Source organism: Alternaria hordeiaustralica, assembly GCF_023758085.1.
Source record: "Alternaria hordeiaustralica strain BMP 2776 chromosome Unknown scaffold_25, whole genome shotgun sequence".
NCBI classification, from domain to species: Eukaryota; Fungi; Ascomycota; class Dothideomycetes; order Pleosporales; family Pleosporaceae; genus Alternaria; species Alternaria hordeiaustralica.
In genome coordinates, this window is record NW_026056797.1 from 12,391 (window position 1) to 31,662 (window position 19,272).

Sequence of the window (19,272 nt, forward strand, 5' to 3'; positions counted from 1 at the left end):
CAGTACATGTTGCATTTCGACCCATTTTCTAACATTCCATTAGATCTTCGCCCTCCCTGTTGGCGCCACCTTTGGCCTTCCCAGTGTGTCTATTGGCATCCACCATGGGTACCCAGTCACATTTGTCTTGTCCATGGTCCCCGTGAAATTCGCCGGCCTCTTCTCCATGAAGGACTTTACGCCCTCGGTGTTATCCCTGTGGCTAGTCAGTTTATGGATATCAGTTACAGCAAGAAGGACTTACGGCGATCCAAACAACTCGTAGATAACCCTACTATCCAACAAATGCTGACCCTCAGGACTCCCCGCATCCCTGTACATCAGCTCCTTCATCAGATACGTACTCACGCTACTGGTGTTCTTCACCACGTCCTCTGCAACCTCGAGCGCCCTCGGCAACACATCTTCCGCCTTGTCGCACACCTCCGCAAACAAGCCATCCCAGACCTTGTGGCTAGCAAGATAGGTGCTACCTGTCGTCACGGCCTGCATAGCGCGACTATGGCCGATCAACCGGGGCAGGAAGAAGGAAGAACACGCTTCCATGATGAGTCCACGGCGCGAGAAAACAAAGCCAATCTTCGCCGACGCATAGGCTATGCGGATGTTCATGGGCAGCGTCATGGTGATGCCAATGCCCACTGCGGAACCTTGCAGAGCGGCGATAGAAGGCTTGCGGCAGTGATGGATAGCTAGGGCTACGCGTCCGCCTCTGAAATGTTCTTCTGTTAGCACACTCTTCTTTGTCAATTTGACCAACCCAGTCTCGTGCTCTTTGATCACAGGAAGCGATTTGAGACATATCACCAACACAGCAATAAAAACACCCAACATACCCATCCCGATGATCTTGCACCCTCTCCGCATCCGCCCCATTAACCCCCTCCCCAAAACCCTCATCCAGATCCGCGCCCGCACAGAAAATCCGCCCATCTCCTGTCACCACGATGCATTTCACCCGCTCGTCTGCATCGAACATGCCGTATGCACTTTCAATCTCCGCGCGCATGGTGTCGGTGAAGGCATTGTGGTTTCCGGGTCTGTATAATGTGAGGATGATGACGGAGGGTTCTTTTTCGTGGTGTTGAGTGCGGATTTGGGTGAATTTTATGTCGTTGTAGGAGGTGGGGAGGACGATGTCTGGTTTGTGGCGGGGGGTTTCTTTGGGGGGCATTTTGGGTTGAAGGATTGTTTTGATTTGGATGGGTGGGTGGATGACAGACACAGTTGATGTTTTGGGGAATTAAATGCTGGTTACATGCGCGTGGTACGTACGTAACCCATGTTGTCCGGGAGCGCGTGGATGTGCTTGTCGCGTTGATGATGCGGGGAGACGCGGAACCGAGGTACGCGTTGGCGGTGCTCGACGTCGAAGCTTGGGTTCGGGTAAGCTCAACTCAGCCATTACAGCCTCTTTACACGGAAGATGCTTGTGAACACTATCTTTGTTTGCGGGGTGATGAAGTCATCCAAGCATACGGTATGACACCTCTTGCGTGTTATGGTATTAATGTACTCTTTGTCAGTAACGCTCACGGCTGCTCAATCATGTTGTCAACAGACCGCTGCTTCTTCAGTGTGGGAGGATGCAATGTCCAAATATCATCTATAGTGGCCAAAACCAAGTCGCTCTCTACTATTACATAGTGGTATCATTTCTCCGTACGAGACATCTAAGCGCTGACCTCTCCCTCAGCAAAAGCTCTGCCAATTTCCCTCGCAACTCCCAGTCTCAACACCGCAATAATATCTTCACTCTTTGCACCCTTCGGGAAGCCTTTCCGCCAGTCCCACCCACGCTTACTATCGTCTACGTGTCCACCCTTGACAAAGACCGTCGAGCCCTCTGCACTCTGACCATCTGCGGAGCCGAAATCAATGGAGCCTATAAGCGAATATTGGCTTGATGCTGTCGTCAAATTCGATGTCGATTTCGATAATTGTTGAGAGGCGTTGGGGTCGTGTGCGGAGAGGAGGGTAGTCGCAAGTACTTCCTCACATTGCGTTCGGATCATGCTAGGTGCGGTATCAAGGTCCTCGATGGCTGCAAGGAGGTCGTACAAGTGGCGGAGCGTCAATGTACGCTTGGGTTGGTTGACAAAGATGAGTGCCTCGCCTAGCAACGGTAGGAGAACGTCGACTTGAACCACAGTCTCTATCTCTGGATCGTACAGTCCTCCACGGATGCTGGATGACGCACTGGCGATGATGACCATGAGAGCATTGGCTGCAGCTCGTTTCCGTGCCATGGGTCGATGTGCCGGCTTCTCTCCGGGCTTCAGTAGCACCTCTTCATCTCGTAGGTCGTAGTATTTGCGTATTGTTGCGTAACCGCTCAGGTGGTTTGAAAGGAGGGAAGCTGCCTCAGAGTCTAGGCTTGCGAGTTTTGTCAGGGTTTGCTTTGGTGAAGTAATGAGCGAGTTGAGCGACTCGTCTAGTTCATCTAGAGGCGGATAGGCGGTCGACTTGATAAGGCAGTGGGCGACTAAGACTCGTAGCACCTCTTGAATCTTTTGTGCGTCGTGGGCACGGGCGTAGTAGAGCAGTGTATCGCCATAGCTCTCGGTGTTGGTGCGGAGATAGTCGGCGTATTTCTGCAACTGTCAGCTTGTATCCGGGAGTGTTCCTGCTCTATAACATACCTGAGCGATGATGACGGCATGCTGTGAGAGGTCCAAGTTATGGCAAAGCTGGGTGATCTTGTCGACACGAGCTGAGGACTCAAGTTGCAAGTCATTTAGTATCCGCTCAATACGCTCGTTTGCTGTGATGCCGTCGTCCAGTCTACCGAGAATCTGTACCGCGATCTCCCATCCTTCTTTGGATGTTTGACCGTCTCTAGCCTCGAGTTCGCCCCTGGCTGGCAGCAAATTGGCGTAGGCAATAAGTATGTCGTCTTTTCTCACACCCTTCGGCTGTTGCTGTTCAGTGTAACTCAGGACCATCAGATCACTCTGGTCGAACTGATCCATCAGGCCCTTTGCGCTTGTGAACCACTCTCCTGCACTGGCAAGCTCCGCGACTGCAGAAGCCATGGTGAGGGACCAACTCTGCAGGATTTGGAGAGCGCCCTCGATGTTGTCATCAAGTATACATGCTATCCCCACCTCGAAAGGGTCGACAGCATTGACACTGAAGTCTTCGTCGCTGTTCTGGATGACAGCCGCCAGCGCGGAAGATAGCCGTTGGCAGTACGCTTTGACCGGAGTCACGTCGACAGGGCGAACTCGTTGAGACCGCATAATGGAGCGACGGCTTGCCGCTAGACTACCCTGTGCCAAATCTTCCTCTTCGCCATTCCACCAGACGCCCAGACCCACTACTGCTTCGATCCAGTCGGCTGACAATTCGAGGATTGCTTCTTCATCGCCCAGCAAGAGCTTGTAAGCCGTGCTGAGGGCCTCATACACAGACCAGGGCACTTTGCTCTCAGCTTTGCGACTGGCCACACTAAGCTGGAAGCTTGCCTGAGTTTGCGATATGCCAAAATGTGCCGCCTTGAAAGGCTGAGAGATAGAGTGTCGGCTCACACTTTCGCCCTCTGCAAACTCCTCCAAGCTAGCACTCGCCTGGTGGACGCGCTGCCTGAAGATGCTCCAATCGTGACCCTTGATGTCCCAATCTTCCGATGCGATGGCTGGACATTCCCGGAGGAGATCGATTGCTTGACGAAGCGCGTGGTTTGCGTATGAGAGGTGTGACCCGACGTATCCTGAAGTGCCCAATCCGTCGTGTTGAGCTGTCTCGGCGTGCTCAAGCTGAGCGCCCTGAAGTAGTCTCATAGTCTGCGAGAAGTTGCCCCGGACAGTAGACACATGGACAGCTTCCCAGAACGAGGAATGTCTTGAATATCCGCGGGTCTCCTTCAACACCAATTCGGCCTCGACCTGAGGGAATGTGCTGTTCAGCCAGTCGAGCAGCACTCGCGGGATGGGTGTGTATTGTTTCGAATCGGTTCGCGCTACGAGGGAGAGGGCGGAGGCTCGCTGGTTTAGGCCAATCTGTGGGGGATTGTGAAGGGTCAGCAGAAGAGCAGCAAGCTGGCGGGCTTGCGACAGCTCCTGTGAAGTCGACCTGTGTGCATCTGGCCAAGTTGCGATCAACTCCTGAGCGACTGTGCCAAGCACCTCAGTCCGCTTGTCTGGCGAGTCTGATTGAAGAGACTCGTGGACTTTCTCGACCAGACGCTCCGTCTCCAATATGATTTGGTCGGACTCGCGCAGAGCCTGTCGGTCGCTGTTGGAAGTAAGGCCCTTAGCGAGCGCAAGGAGATCGAATCGCGTCTGTTTTGCGCCTGACCGCACCAAGGCTGGGCTTGGCTCCATGTCGGTTGCGCTTGTTCTTGAGACAATTGACTGGGAGAACCTGTTCTGTGTTTTGTTGCGGCGCTGCGGTGAGAGCGGCTCGTCCTCCTCGGTGCCCTTATCTTCGTCCATGTCGTCATCTTCTTCCTGGTCTTCATCCGTGTACTCCTCTTCCGACTCGCCTTCCGCGTCCTGGTGTAGGGTGTGTGTGGGCGCTTGGAACTGGCCAGAAGTTGCGATGCGTCCACGTTGTGTTGGGGGCCGTCCCGAAGTCGAAGTGCCTATTGAGCCGAGCCCATTGCCTTCAAACATGCTTCCCTTGGGCGGCGAGCTACCGAACAGCGAGTTGCTGGCGTAGTCATAGCTGTTTGGGTTGAAGGTTGGGCGTGCATTGCCGAAGAGTCCTTGGTTCATGCCTGGCGGCGGGCCAGCTGGTGTTGAGGAGGGATAGTGCGATTCGTCTAGGGGCGGAGGGCCAGCGGGTGTGGTTGAGGGGGCGTGTAGGCTGTCGTCGTAGTAGCTGCGGCCGGGTGTTGACGGTGGTCCACGAAACATTGCTCTCTAGTCGCAAGTTTACCTGGGTACGCGGTGGAACAGGCGAACAGGGATCCAAAACCAAGGTATTCTCTCCACTTAATTTCCCAGTTCACACGTTGCGCCGCACATGCGCCGTAATGAATTATTTCGCGTGGTGAAGGGATTTGATTGTTCTCGGACTAGCTACTGTCGCGGTCGCAAAACATAAACTCTGGATGAGCTCCAGCGACGCGCGCGGCTTGGCGCGTCCGCGGGCCGGCGTCCGGCGAAACCTTGTCCCGGCTTCACAAAGTGCGCGCGCCGTGCAAGAGCGGCACCTGCGTCCATGGATGTCTTGCTCGCAGCTTGCTTTTAGATTACAGACCCGCCCGGCTATCTAGACTCGACGACACGTGCGCATGATTCACGACGCATGTCTAGTTCATCCCACTTGTCTTGACTTTTGGTTTTTTCTGCTCGTTCCTGGTGGCGGCGCCATGAAAGCGTGCCTTCACAACGAATCAGGCGGCGTGCATACCCCGAGGTGGTGTGGCTGCCACCCGTGTTCAACCCCGCTACGGGCTGTTTCTGGTAAATCAATATCCCATCACCCTCACTAAGTCTTTTGTCGAGTCGTGGAGCGCAGGGGTCAAATCACTTGGTAATGCCTAGGGTTCCTTATTAAGGTACCCGATGCTAGACTGCGCCGTCGCCAGCCTCCGCCAGCATTAGCCTACAGCTGACGTACCGTGCGACTCAAAAACGGTTGGAGCCCGCTGGTCGACCACACCCGCTGCTTCCGTCGCCTGACCCTACTCTTTGCCTTTTCTCGTGCGCGTTGTCCTACTTGAATGCTTCTCATCTCTAATGTGTAATGCTGCTTGCTGCGCACTCATACCCCTCGGCCCACCTCTGACGTAGTGCTGCCCGTCGATAGCCCGCCATCATGGCGCTCTGGTCCACCGCGAAGACGCAGTCAAAGCAAGGTTTCGACAAGGTCTACACGTGGGTTGACAAGCTCGGTGCCCCCGTCAATCGACTGTCCAACAAGGTCGGCTCTGAAGCCTTCTGGCCTACAACGCTAGACATCGAGTCGGACAAGGCTGCGAGGATCCTCAAAAGCTTCTGCAGTACGTCAACTTCCGCTGCGTCCCGCCAAGTACTAACCCGCCCACAGAGGATGGATTCTACCAGGAAGAAGACCGACCCATCACCACCGACGTCCCCAAGGGAAAACAACGAGTCCTCAAGAAGATACCCTCCAAGGTCATCCAGAATGCCAAAGGCCTATGCATATTCACGACCATGCGGTCCGGTCTCTGGGTCTCCGGATCTGGCGGAGCCGGCATATTGGTCGCACGCAAGGCCGATGGAACATGGTCACCCCCGTCAGGCATCATGATGCATACCGTGGGTGTAGGCTTTCTCGTAGGGGTAGACATTTACGACTGCGTGATTGTCATCAACTCCGACAAGGCCATGGAGGCTTTCCAATCCATTCGCTGCACATTGGGAGGTGAAATCAGTGCGGTCGCAGGCCCAGCCGGCGTTGGCGGTATACTGGATTCGGAGATTCACAAGCGCCAGTCACCACTATTCACGTATATCAAATCGCGAGGATTCTATGCTGGCCTTCAACTAGACGGAACTATCATCATCGAACGAACCGACGAGAACGAACGGTTTTACGGCGAACGCATAGGAGTCAAAGACATTTTGGCAGGCAAAGTGAGGCACCCGCCTTACGAGATAAGGAGACTCATGGAGACTCTGAAATCAGCTCAAGGCGATACGGACGTGGACGAGAGTTTGATACCAGACGAGGCGACACCTGGCGACTTTGAGATTACAGGTCCGGAAGACAAGACATTTGGTATTCCAGACGCTGTTGACCCCGACCCGTATGGCGTACTGGCATTACAAGAAGCTGGTCTAGAGATCAGGGAAGCTGGCACACACAGCCGTCCGGCAAGTGAACAATTCGAGTTCAAGCCGAGCCCGACCAGCCCCATCTACAACACTTTCAGAAATTCCACATTCCGGAGAAGCATGGACCGCTCGAGCTATGCTGGCAGTCGGCCAACGAGTTGGCGCACAAGCACCATCAGCGGCGTATTGGAACCCCGGACGCCAACAGTTGACATGAGCACCCAGACCGACGATCTACCGCCACCACCTCCGACCATCAGGAAGTCACCCCCCACGCTACCGCCAAGAACAAGCGTCGCACGCACACCTACTCCTCCCATAGTGGAAGTACCCGAAACCAGGGTCGAGCAAGCTACTCCGCCACGAGCAAAGAGCGTAGACAGACAGGCCGAAGAAGCAACACCTACCGCTGCAGGAACAAAGACAGACAAAGCTGCCGGCCCAAAGTCCGACGGCTCTCCTCGGAACTCGATAGCCATTGAAGAGGCCCATGATTCCGAGTCAAGTTCCGATTCGGAATCAGACGAAGAGGAGGAGGAAGATGAGTTTGAGGAAGAGCCAATCGTCCACGAGGTCCACCAGGCCGCTGCCCCGCAAGCCATTCGCGCACGCGTTGTCCAGGTTGCCAAGCCAATGCCTCCTGCTCTACCGGTCAGAAATCCATTCCGCAACCGCGTCTCAACGAACTCAGACGGGTCCCTGAACTCTCCAACCGTACCGAAGCATAGCCCGGAATCAACCCCCTCGCTTATGCGCGGTGATTCAACTTCTTCTCTGTCCTCCGTAGAAGACAACAGACTCGAGCAGATTGGCAACAGGCTCAAGCCCAAGTATTCTCACGAGCCGTCACCTGATGACGAGAAGAAGGAGGACAAGGACGATGCCTTCCACTCGCTTCCAGAATCCCCGATGAAGAGCATTCCAGGAGGTTTCAACTGAGCGACCGAAGTCTAACATCCAATCGACTTCCGCCTCTCTCTACACCGCTCTTTCGCTGCATATATAGAGCTGGGATGACCATCTCATCCTGGACTACACCCTCACAGATTACGCTTACAAAATGGCGTTGCGACCCCAAGCGCATGATTACTGCGTCTTGCCACTTGCTTATTCGGCTTGGCCAAAACGCAACCATGCCCGGTCGATCACCATGTCCTGATAGGAGACAGCCTTTCACCGTCGTTACGAATTATGATTCCCATTGATATCCACTTTATTGCTTTACTTGCCCTGCTCACGCATGGCTCGCCATAGCATCTGCATGTATCTAGTGCCATTTCAAAACTGCAATTCGTTTGCTTGCATACCGATAGTCACCATATGCGAATATTATGTATAATTCGAATCAGCACATGTCTGGCATTATTCAAGGGTGACATATAACAAATTCATGGCTCATCTGGAAGGCAGTGAGAGCGTGGGCGGCCGGCTGCGCTAACGCGGCCGTGACACCCCTGCCAAAATTTCGTGAACGGAATTCCACCACGAGCTCGACTTGCGCGGACACACAAACCTCCACACCAGCATTTGCACCCTCAAGTACTGAGTCGGCGCGCTTCTTACATATTGCACCCGAAGCGATCTGTAAAAAGTCTTGCACCAAGTCCTCTCGAAGGCCGACCGACACTCCTTCCAACCACACAGCGCCCCCGTCGCAACCCACACCCGCAATGGCACCCGAAGCGCCGCCAAAGACGAAGAAGTCTAAAGCAACGCCGAAAACAGTCGCCGACTTCACCGTTCTTCCCCTCACATTACCCACGCTGTCTGGTCTGCCAGCGCACTGCAACGATGCAAAGCATTACATCTACGTCAAACCACATGCGCCCAGTATACCCACCGCCGATGACGAGCGCAGCCTCTTCGTCGCAAACATACCCATCGATGCCTCCGAGCGCAACATCCGCGCGCTCTTCCAGGAACAATTAGGCGGCTCCATGGTCGAGCGCGTCGAGTTCGATGCCTCGGTCCCCGCGCAACCAATGCACAAGCGCTGGAAGAGCGACAAACCTACGACGCAAGACGATTCTGCTACCTCGAGAGGCAAGAAGAGGAAGAGGACCGATGACGCGGCAGTGATAGCAGAGGGTGTAGTGGAAGACGCCGAGAGCGCGTTACCACGATTATGGAACAGCGAAGTGCGAAAGAGCGGAAGCGGCGCCGTCGTCGTCTTCGTAGACAAAAAGAGTGCGAGGGGAGCTATGAAGGAGATTCAAAAGGCCGTCAAAGAGAGCAAAAGCATATCCTGGAAGGGAGGAGAAGGACTAGGCGTTGAGCGTAAGTCTCCGCAATCCCCTCACACTCATTCCACGTCTAACCCCAGAACAACAGGCTACAAATCCCACAACTCCCTCATCTACCCCACCCCCACCCTCCTCCAAGCCTCACTAAACGCCTACCTCACCCAATTCAATGCCCTTGAAACAGCGCGGAACCGCATTCGCAAGACATCCCGATCTGTTCCTGATGAGGAAGGCTTCATGACGGTTACAAGAGGCGGTCGCGTTGGGCCTGCTAGGCTGGAAGAGGCGGAGAAGAAGAAGGCAGAGCTGGATGAGCGGAAGAGAAATCATAGGGCTACGGATGACTTTTATAGGTTCCAGAATCGGGAGAGGAGGAAGGAGGCTGAGGGGCTGCTGAAGAGGAAGTTTGAGGAGGATAGGCGGAGGGTGGAGGGTATGAGGGAGAGGAGAGGGAGGGTTAGGCCGGAGACGTGAGGACGGGATGTGTGGTGGGCGTGTGGTGAAGACCTTCCTTCGGGGAAGTTGTTATATATGGGTCTGTGGAGTGCAGCTGCACGCAGTTTGTGCCACCCGATGAAATACTTACTGGACTGTTATTCTCTTCAAATCAAGACTCACTCAGCATGGCCCAAATGTGAAATAGATGAAATCAATAGATTCATTCGTGATCATAAACTAGCACTCGTAAAACTCAACATAACAAAGAAAATTGCAACCCAATCTCGAATCTTTCCTTGAAGAAAGAGAGACGAGTGTGCGCAAACCAGCGACCTAAGTCATCCCATTTCCGTTCCCATATGCATTCCCATTCGCAATTCCACCACTCATCTCTTCATCTTCCCCTCCACCTGGATTCTGTCCAGGTAGTGTTTTCGTCTGAAAACAAGCTTTGTTGAGCCGACGGCTCCCAGTCTTACTCCCACTCCTGCGAAACTGGCACATGGAAATCGATTTCGACCCTTGGGTTTGGTCGCCTTCTATCCCATTGAAGACACTATCGCCTTGCTTGTTTGATGATTGGCATTCGCGCAGAGGAATTGCCAATGGAAGTACGCAATGCGGCTCGGTGTTTGCAGGAGAGCGGACATGGTTGGTATCGGGCGTACGGTCTTTCCGATTGTCCAGATAGTCGTCGTCGAGGCCGTTCAGCATCTGCTGGACTGCATTGCTGCTCTTGCTATTCCCATTTGCTGTAGCGATTGGCATAGACGGTATACCTTGGTCAGATTCCGTATGCACCTTCTCCCAGACTAGTGCTGGGAGACCGCGAGGGAAGGTTTCGGAAGCCTTGAGCGTGTTGCACTCCCAGTACAACTGTTCACCCAAGTGGAGGAAGCGTCGACTGAGTAGGCGATCTTGTAGCGCCCATGCACGTGTGTCCCAGCCGAAGTTGGGTGTAGTCAGGATGCCAGCTGGCAGCAAGGCAGAAGCCGGCTGTCGACCTGGAGTCGGGCTTGTGCTGTTTGCTGATCCAAGTAAGGACGCCGGGTAGTTCTTTTCAGGTATGCCCGACATGACCACTTCGCCAGTCAACTGGTCAAGTACGACTGTCAGTGCTGCGTTACGGAAGGTGGACGCCATCCTCGTGCACTCTTGTTGCTTGTCTTCTTCCGAATCTTGAAGCACACATAGTGAATCTAGCCAGCAATAGTTGTGGCCCAGGCGGTGTGCTGTCGCAATCGCATTCGCGACTGTGATCGGGAGTGTTTCTAGAGGCAGCTCACTTCGCATGCTCAACAGCGTGCTGCTGGAGAGTACTGGCTGGTTGTCGCCCCATACGTAGCTCAAGGCGACATATTCGGTAGACGACTTCAGGCTGTCGGTCTGAACAATTCTCGCGCGAATTGCATTACCCGGGCTTCCCGGAAGAATCTCGATCAGACGTGTGGGTAGGTTGCTGGCATCGCGCTTTTCTGTATGGTGACAAGCTTCGTGAGTGTGTGTACACTCGTCTAGCCAGCTCTTCGCGTTCGAAAGGCTAGGCTCTGACTCGGTGCTGTTCTTGCCGTGAGCGTGGGTATGGCAGCAGGTTTCGTCGCCGCCTTGGTGAGCAAGCGTCTCTACTCCACCGAGTTCCTCTTGTGGGCCAGGGTATGTCGCCTTGTCGTTCGGCCAGTTGAGACAGCATGGTGCGGGAGTAAAGATCATGGTCAATGATCGTGCGTCCGGCCGCTCATCTGGATCGGCATTCAACATGGTCTGAAGCGTACGCACAACGGTCTGCTCCGTCGTAGTATTTGCCTCAGCCAAGAATGCGGCAAGCTTGTCTTGTATACCGGAGACGTCCTGCCAGTAGTGCTTGCCAGTACGACCGCTGAATGTCTTGCGGAAAGCTAACCATTCCGTGTTGCCTTGGCTGAATGATACAGACGCCATCTCGGCGAAGACACAACCAAGACTCCATATGTCAGCTGCCTGCTTGCGAGTAAAGCCCTCAAAGACTTCAGGGGCGATGTATTGACGTGTTAGCGGTTTGCGCTGGTCGTCGCCCACTTCTTCTGCGGAGCTGACGCCAAAGTCGCTGAGCACGACGTGTGGGAATTCCTGATCGCCTTCTACGATCAAAATGTTCTGAGGCTTGATGTCCATATGCTTGACAACAGGTCGCTGCTCGTGGAGATACCTCACTGACGAGGCAAGACAGCCAAACATCTTGGTAATAGTCTCTGGTAGGTTGGCAGGCCTCTGCAGCGCTGTTCGCTGCAGCCATCCTGCAAGCGTTGTCTCCGCAACGGGTGAGAGGAGAATCGACATCTTGTCGCCTCTAGAGTAGGCCCCAAGGAATCGAATGATGTGAGGGTGGCGAAGCTTCTGAAGAACGCTGACTTCCTTCTTGAGCTCCGCAATCGCGGTCTGGTCACGGTTCTTGAGTGTCTTGCGACCGACGTGGAGTCCCGTTTGCTGATGTACGACTTCGTCGACTGTACTAAAGCCTCCGGAGCCCAGAAGCTTGACACTCAGGAATGACGTCGTTGCTGGACGTATCTCGGTCCTGCATAGTGTCGTAGCTGTATTGTCTTGAGCAGACGTCGTCGTCGTACCCGTGTGCCATGATGCTTCGGTAAGCGGGATATTTCCATATCGTGGGCTGGAGAGAGGTGCGGCAGATGAACCTGGAGCAGCAGCGGCTACGTCAGCCCTAGAATACTTCCAGTGAGGGTGTTCTGATAGTCGAGCATCCGTTCCACCGCCCGGCGATGAGTTTAGGAGCTCACTCCTCACGGACTGGGAGAGCCCATCGCTGGCCAGAGAGATCTTGTGGTCTTCCTCTGTCGCAACGTGGCTGTCTTGCAGTAGTTGCTGATCGGTCTTTTCAGGTGAGGTCGATGACTGAGAGATGTTCGGCGAAAGTGTAGTGGGTTTGATAAGTTGGTCCACACAATACAACTGGCTCTCACCGAGTTGTGAGAGCTGGAATTGGAAGAACCCGCCGTTGGACGACTGGCCTGCAGAACCGCCGCTGCCGCCCGAGCCCGTGTGTTTGGAGCCACCGTCACCCCGTGGATGGAAAGGCGGTTGAGGGGAAGGCTTGCCACCGAAGCCGCCATCGCCTGGCCCGTCGTCATTGTCGTCGTCTGCGGAATTGAGGCTGTCGTTGTCTTCCTCGTCGCGCCAGTCAAGCATAGTTTTGCCTTGCTTGAAGTGATCCGCAATGTGATCTATTCGTTCTTGTCTCGTCTCGAAGCGATGTCGGCAAAATCCACACTTGCGTGGGAATTCGGTCTCAGAGTACACGGTGCTGGCCTCGTCGAAGTCCTCCGCGTTCATCTCAGGGTGGATATTGCGGAAATGCTGGACAAAGTGGTACTTTCTGAAGCACGGTCGAACGTTATCGACACCCCCTACTGTACACAGGCTGCAGACCCATGATTTGCATGGGTAGCCTTCTTCCTCATTCCGCTTCCAGTCATTCTTGCGGCCATACCGCTTACCGCATTTCCGAGTGCACTGGTAAATTTTTCTGGGATCCCTACCGAGCAACTCCAGGTCTTCGGTAGGTGTGCACCGTTTCTTACCCCGTGTGGTGACTGGCTGTACGGTGACAGTAGTGTTGTCGCAATTTGGTGACGAGCCGGGGGTGATCGTCTCCCCGAGTGCTTGTTGTATCGTGTTCCCATAAGCAGTGTATGCCCCCGAAAGCTCTGTTTGGTACGTCTGATCATCCCAAAAGAGTTCTGGCTGCTTCTGCTGCCGGTCTTGTTGGATGAGTGCCGTTTGGGACTTGTAGGCCGAATCGCTTTGGTTGCCACCCATGCCCTGCTTCAAGAGCTGACCGAACCAGCTTCGGATGGCATCTGCAGGCTCACCGGTGAGCTGGCTGAGTGAGTCGATGTGCCTATCGCTTTTGAACTGTTAGCATTGATGAACATTACTCTAGTCTTACAAATACGTATGCGCTACATGATATCGAGGCTAAGGAGGAAGTCGCCGGCCAGGGGGATACATGGAGTGCGCATGATTTGGAGATGACCACGAAGCACAGCTCCGCGCACCCACAAATGCATGGACGGACTTTCCTCTGGCCTTGATATCCGTCTGGCAGAACAATCGTGGCCGGAGGGTCATGAACTTACCTGGGCAACACATTGTATTTATGGAACCACGTTGCGCAGACATCGGCTGCCTCATCTGGAAGACCTTCTACGGCCACGGGCGGGGTCGCCTCCAGACCCCAGCTGGATGTCGTTGTTGCAGGAGGTGTTGGGAACAATGGGAAATCAAAGCTTGCGTGACGCTTAGATTGAGGGTAGTCCTGCGTCTCAAGCTGCAGCGGCCGCTTGCCAAGCGCATTAAACTGCGTAGGCATGGCATCAAATGAGTGAAGTGGTGTAGGTGGGTATGCCTTCGCGGTATGTTGGAGCTGCATATCAGGTGTGAGCTGTGCCATCCATGCTGGGGTCGCCGAGGTGTCATCCAAGGTCTGCCGCATGGTTAGCAAGTATGCGATATGGCGAGCTCAACAATAAGCTTACCAGACTTTGTTGCATTGTGCACTGCTGAGGGTTGGTTTCGAATACAGCCGGATCAATGAAAGATGATGATGCAGAAGTATCGATACCCTCGTCAGCGAAGAAGAAGCCAGAAGTGTTATCCGCTGGCGTGTACGACTGCTGCTGCTGCGGCGTCGCAAACATGTTGCTGAAATCCATGTTGGTGTCAAAGGCGAAACCTGCGCCCTGATGGTCCATGACTATGTGTGGTGTATTTGTCAGAGGGCGTTCAATTTCGTCGTAGTAGACGGTTAGCAATCACGGGCTCAAAGAAAGAGCGTGAGCGAAAATGATGGAAAGTGAGTGTTCAGGAGCCTGAGGCTTGTCGCTCAGTATTTTAGATCAAAGGGCGCTGCGCCCACGAGTGTTGCAGTCGCTTTCGGAGTCATCCACGCAGCCCTTCAGCTCTGGGAAAGGGCGATGGAGATCCAAGGTTTAGGCAACCGGTCAGACGATTAGTGGGGATTCGCGGTAACTTTACTACCTCGCCAAGACGGTCGTTCGAGACGCGACTGTGGCGCTGGGAAACCTGCGGGATTTGGCAAACCTCCTAAATCCTTCCAGTCGCCTTATATATTCTCAAGGCGTGCCTAATGTAGGAGTGCGAAATAGTGACGATGTTCGGACTCGTCGTAAGTTCAGTGTCGGGGTCGAAAAGAAACGGCCGCACATTCGTAAGCGCTAATTTGCTGTAACGCCCTTTTCTCGCTGCGCATCCAGATGGGGTTAGTCGAAAGTGGGGCGTGTGGCTGAGCTGCAGAAGATACGGAGAACGCGAACTTGGACTCACCCCCATATTGAGGTTTAGCTGCCCTCTTGACAACGTGCTATTCATCAGGATCGCATACTCATCTCCCTGGACTTGCATAGCTTCTGCTCTAGCGAAACGCCATGTACACTAGTTAGTCGACGTGCAACCAACCTCGAAGTGTACTACCCTCGCATCGTTCTCGATGCTTTGTCTGGGTTAATGGGAACATAGAAAAAAAGTCGAAGTGTGTGAAAGCCGCGACGGCGCTTACAGTTGCTGACAGAGTTGGATATGATGGACGCTATCTCTGCTGTTTATGGAAGGCGTTTGCTCTCGCATCATAGAATATAATCTCGGTAGAGCAACAACGAACATGAGTGGCTTGGAATGTCGTGTAAAATTGTTCATGTGGTATCATTGAAAATTATCTACGTTCATGAAAGGAAGGATCTCTTGGCCTCGTATCATCATCATTCTCTTCCCATCACGCCTTAAAAGGCAGCCATCTGGTTAAGCCCAGCAGTCTCGCGCTCAAAGTTCTTGTGTTGCGAGATGCTGAACAGGTACGCGCTGGTGAAGTCCTTGGCCTCCTTGGCCATGTTGACAGCCTCCTTGAAGCTATCGGCGTGAACCTGAGCAGCAGTGACAACACCATAGCTGTTGACAACATCAGCAGCAGCCGAGAACTCCATGCCGGGAAGGTCGACAGCCTGCTTGATGAACGACACGCCTTCGCCGGTAGCGCCGATCGCCTTCAAGTGACCGAAAGCTTCGCGGATCCAGTGAACAGCGCGGCCATTCTTGCGCAGGGTCTCGATGGACTTGGCGCCACCAGGCACGAAGACACTGTCGTACATGGTGGAGCGCTGGCCCTCAAGGTGGTGGTCTGCTACAACGCCGGAGCCGCTCTTGTCCTCACCTTCGGCGAAGATCTTGTTTCTCCTAGGAGAGATGGTGAAGGGAAGGGCGCCGGCAGCGGTCAGGGCGGCCTTGATGCCGTTGTAAGCGACCTTGTCGTAACCATCAGCAATGAGAATAGCGACCATGCGGGTGGCAATGGTAGGCTTCTCGGGCATGAAATCCATTTGCGATAGACCCTTGGCCTTCTTGTTGTGCTTCGGGCGAGTTTGTTGAGTGGGCACATCGCTACCAACCATCTCCGCAACAGTCTGAGCAAGCTCAAGATCGATCTCGCAGAGACGCTCACAGAGGCGCTTGTAGACCACAGGGTCGTCGCAGTGGTCGAGCTCAAAGGCAAAAGCGTCCTTCATGTGCATCTTCTCGTTCTCCGACATGGAGTTGTAGAAGAGCTCGGCCTGGTTCTTGTGCTCCCTGAACTTGCTGCTCTGCATGCGAGCCTTGATACCGGCGGTCTTCTCTGGGTAGTCGATGTAAGCACCCTCCTTCTCGGTGGCAGGGGGCACGGTCTGGTAGCGGTTAGGCCAGTAGTTGACCTTGCCCTTGGTGATGGTGTGGCGCATGGCACCGTCACGGTTGAAGTTCATGACGGGGCAAACTGGCTTGTTGATTGGCAACTCTTCCCAGTTAATACCCAGACGAGAGAGCTGAGTGTCCTGGTAGGAGAAGTTGCGTCCTTGCAAGAGAGGGTCGTTACTGAAGCCGATACCAGGGACAATGTGGCTTGTGCAGAAGGCGACTTGCTCAGTCTGGGTGAAGAACTCGTCGGGGTTCTGGTTCAGCTCGAGCTGACCAATGTATCGGATAGGCACCAGCTCCTCAGGCCAGACCTTGGTAGCATCCAGAATGTCAAAGTCGAAGTCGTGCTCGCGAGACTCTGGGAGAACCTGGATACCAAACTTCCACTTGGGGTAGGCGCCGCTCTCGATAGCCATCCACAAGTCTTTGCGGTGGAAATCAGGGTCTTGACCAGCTATCTTGAGTGCCTCGTCCCACACAAAGCTGTGTACACCGAGCTCGGGTGTGAAATGGAACTTGACAAAGCTCCTCTCGCCCTTGGCGTTGACGAGTGTGTAGGTGTTGACACCGAAACCCTGCATCATGCGGTATGAGCGGGGGATGGTACGGTCGGACATGGCCCACATGAACATGTGCGTCGCCTCTGGGTGCATGTACTGGAAGTCCCAGAAGTTGTTGTGTGCAGTTTGTGCCTGGGGTATTTCGCAGTCAGGCTCTGGCTTGCCGGAGTGAATGACATCGGGGAACTTCATGGAGTCCTGGATGAAGAAGACGGGAATGTTGTTGCCAACGATGTCCCAGTTGCCCTCCTCTGTGTAGAACTTTACGGCGAAACCGCGAACATCGCGCACGGTGTCTGCAGAGCCACGGCTACCCAGTACAGTGGAGAATCGTAGGAAGACGGGGGTCTCGCGCGATGTGTCGGTAAGGACGCCAGCTGAAGTAACGTCTTCGGCCGACTCGAAGAGAGTGAACTTTCCGAAGGCGCCGGAACCACGGGCGTGGACAACACGCTCGGGAATGCGCTCGTGGTCGAAGCGGTGGATCTGACACTGTTACTACTCGGTCTTGGTGGCCAGGTCTAGTCTGCATACCTTCTCACGAGCGAAGTGGTCCTCCAAAAGGGAGGGGCCGGTCTGGTCATCGGTCGCCACCTTCAGCCAGTCGTCGGTGTTGTTCTGCTTGACACCGAAGTCGCTGGTGATGCGCCACTTGTCGTCGTGTACATCCTTGGTGACGGCTGCGAGCTGGGCCATTTTGCCAGTCTTCTCGCCAGTGAGGCCCTTGGCCTTCTCTGCGACGTTGCCTATGATTTCGGACGCCATTTTGTCGAGTGTGCAAAGATTGAGTCGATTGGCGATGTCAATCGGTGTGGTGGCCGTTTGCTGCGCGCGCCGCGCTCGTCTTTGTACTGCCGGGACTGTTTACTTTTCGACGTCATAGCGACGTGTGTTCGCTGCACTTCGGCTTGGAGTTGCCTAATGCTTCTACCGCACAGCTCCATCAAGACAGCGACTGCGTGTTTGCGACGCGCTTGAAAGTGGAGTCTGTGGACTCCAACCAATGGCAAAGAAGATGATGTTCGATCATCGTGATTGAACGTTTGCACCGACTGCCGAGCGATGCCGATGTGCCACGCGAGACTCAACTTTGCCATGTACCCGGCAGCTAGTTCCTGCCATTCGAGAATCGCATGCTGAGAAATGGCCTTTTCTGAAGCCCATCCTTGAATCCGCCACTACATTTTCTTTCCAGCGAACCAAGACCGAGTCGTTCGCGAGTGTGAAAATTGCCGTTGCTCGCAAATATCCTGCTGTGACGTCAATGATGGAAAACCGTTAAGAGGCCCACGTGTGGATGCCCCGCACCGCCCCCACCAGCTGCATGTGCCAGGACAGATCATCACGATATTCTGGGCTGCGACAGCTTCAGGCGCGAAGGGAGGGTGTCGCAAGAAGAAGGTCCAGATTATTGAGGGCGACGAAGACGAGTTCTCAGGCTTCGTCGGGCTACGCATGGTCCGGCACATAAGCTTTCGCACTCGCTCCTGGCCTCTAAACCCTATCGCATCTTCCCCGACAAACTTTCCTAGAGCTAGCAACTCACCATTAACGCCGGACACTACGACGACCGTTGGCTTGCGTGCGAAACGCACATCCGCCGCGTGACCTGATCTTGGCGAACCGCGAAAGCCGGATGACTACGCGTCTATAGCCACACATAACGTCCGGAACTTTTCCTGGATCAATGCTCGCTTTGCAGCTTCATGCAACTCGAGTAGGCCGCTCTACGCTAATGCCGGGGTTGCTTTTTCGCACAGTAGGCCACTGGATTGCGAAGCGTTGATAGCGCGCTTCACAAAATCATCTGCTAGCCTATTTTGCACAGCGTGTATATGCGACTGGCTTATCTCCAAAGTCACGATGTGTTGACGCTGATCTATGTTATTTGCCGATGGTGTTTCGCAAATTAGTAGCAGCAAATGGTCTTGCCGCATCCTGCATCCGCCATGAGCCGTGATGTTCCGGACAATCCTTCCGCCAATGAGCCACGAGTACGTTTTGCAGTGGTTAGCATTGCCTGCTCGGTCGCTTTGCCTGATGATCGACAGGCATTGTGCGTGTCTATTGTACCTTGCATCTATACCGAAGGCCTCCGCGGCTTCCGGAAGTTACACTTGTCAAACGGCGGAAAAACTCTCTCGTCGGCATTTTGGCAATGGAACCGGTACGTCAGTAGCCTAAGCCTCGCTTTCGCTTAGAGGGGTGATATGAATGCGAGCATCCAAATTATATCTTATCATATCAGTGAACTAACCGTTGGCTTGTGCTAAGGCAGGCACTTTCGATATAACCCTTATGTCGTTCATGTTGTCGTTGCCTGAAAGGGTGCGCAAAACGCCCGTTTGGCCGCTTTTCTAAGTATTGATGATCTGCTGCTAACCCCACAAGCTTTATCGGTTTCAGTGTCCAATGCTTTCGAGTACGGATATAGATGAGCAACATTTATGCGGAGCTTGTACGCACCGTGAGGCTGCAATGGGCTCTGGAGCTGGGTTCCGGTAACTACCGCTGTCCATGGATGCATCTCCTGTGGAGCTG

At 54.2% G+C, this 19,272-nt stretch overlaps 6 protein-coding genes across 6 annotated transcripts; 2 read left to right on the forward strand and 4 right to left on the reverse strand.

The window, feature by feature from the left end:
• Positions 1-39: 39 nt before the first annotated feature.
• On the reverse strand, positions 40-1,174 carry J4E84_008941 (uncharacterized protein; the record flags this gene model as incomplete). The annotated part of the gene is made up of 3 exons (XM_049391508.1): positions 40-196; positions 245-712; positions 837-1,174. 3 exons carry the CDS (start codon positions 1,172-1,174, stop codon positions 40-42), a joined length of 963 nt encoding a protein of 320 aa, XP_049240636.1.
• A 499-nt stretch (positions 1,175-1,673) lies between these two features.
• J4E84_008942 (uncharacterized protein) lies at positions 1,674-4,718 on the reverse strand (the record flags this gene model as incomplete). The annotated part of the gene is made up of 2 exons (XM_049391509.1): positions 1,674-2,594; positions 2,643-4,718. The coding sequence occupies 2 exons, from the start codon at positions 4,716-4,718 to the stop codon at positions 1,674-1,676; spliced, it is 2,997 nt and encodes a 998-aa protein (XP_049240637.1).
• Positions 4,719-5,766: 1,048 nt separating this feature from the next.
• J4E84_008943 (uncharacterized protein) lies at positions 5,767-7,688 on the forward strand (the record flags this gene model as incomplete). Its single annotated transcript, XM_049391510.1, has 2 exons — positions 5,767-5,950; positions 5,998-7,688. 2 exons carry the CDS (start codon positions 5,767-5,769, stop codon positions 7,686-7,688), a joined length of 1,875 nt encoding a protein of 624 aa, XP_049240638.1.
• Positions 7,689-8,419: 731 nt separating this feature from the next.
• J4E84_008944 (uncharacterized protein) lies at positions 8,420-9,466 on the forward strand (the record flags this gene model as incomplete). Its single annotated transcript, XM_049391511.1, has 2 exons — positions 8,420-9,026; positions 9,081-9,466. The coding sequence occupies 2 exons, from the start codon at positions 8,420-8,422 to the stop codon at positions 9,464-9,466; spliced, it is 993 nt and encodes a 330-aa protein (XP_049240639.1).
• Positions 9,467-9,763: 297 nt separating this feature from the next.
• Positions 9,764-14,181, reverse strand: J4E84_008945 (uncharacterized protein; the record flags this gene model as incomplete). Its single annotated transcript, XM_049391512.1, has 3 exons — positions 9,764-13,334; positions 13,567-13,913; positions 13,966-14,181. 3 exons carry the CDS (start codon positions 14,179-14,181, stop codon positions 9,764-9,766), a joined length of 4,134 nt encoding a protein of 1,377 aa, XP_049240640.1.
• A 1,044-nt stretch (positions 14,182-15,225) lies between these two features.
• CAT1 (catalase A) lies at positions 15,226-17,496 on the reverse strand (the record flags this gene model as incomplete). Its single annotated transcript, XM_049391513.1, has 2 exons — positions 15,226-17,217; positions 17,266-17,496. 2 exons carry the CDS (start codon positions 17,494-17,496, stop codon positions 15,226-15,228), a joined length of 2,223 nt encoding a protein of 740 aa, XP_049240641.1.
• Positions 17,497-19,272: the final 1,776 nt, after the last annotated feature.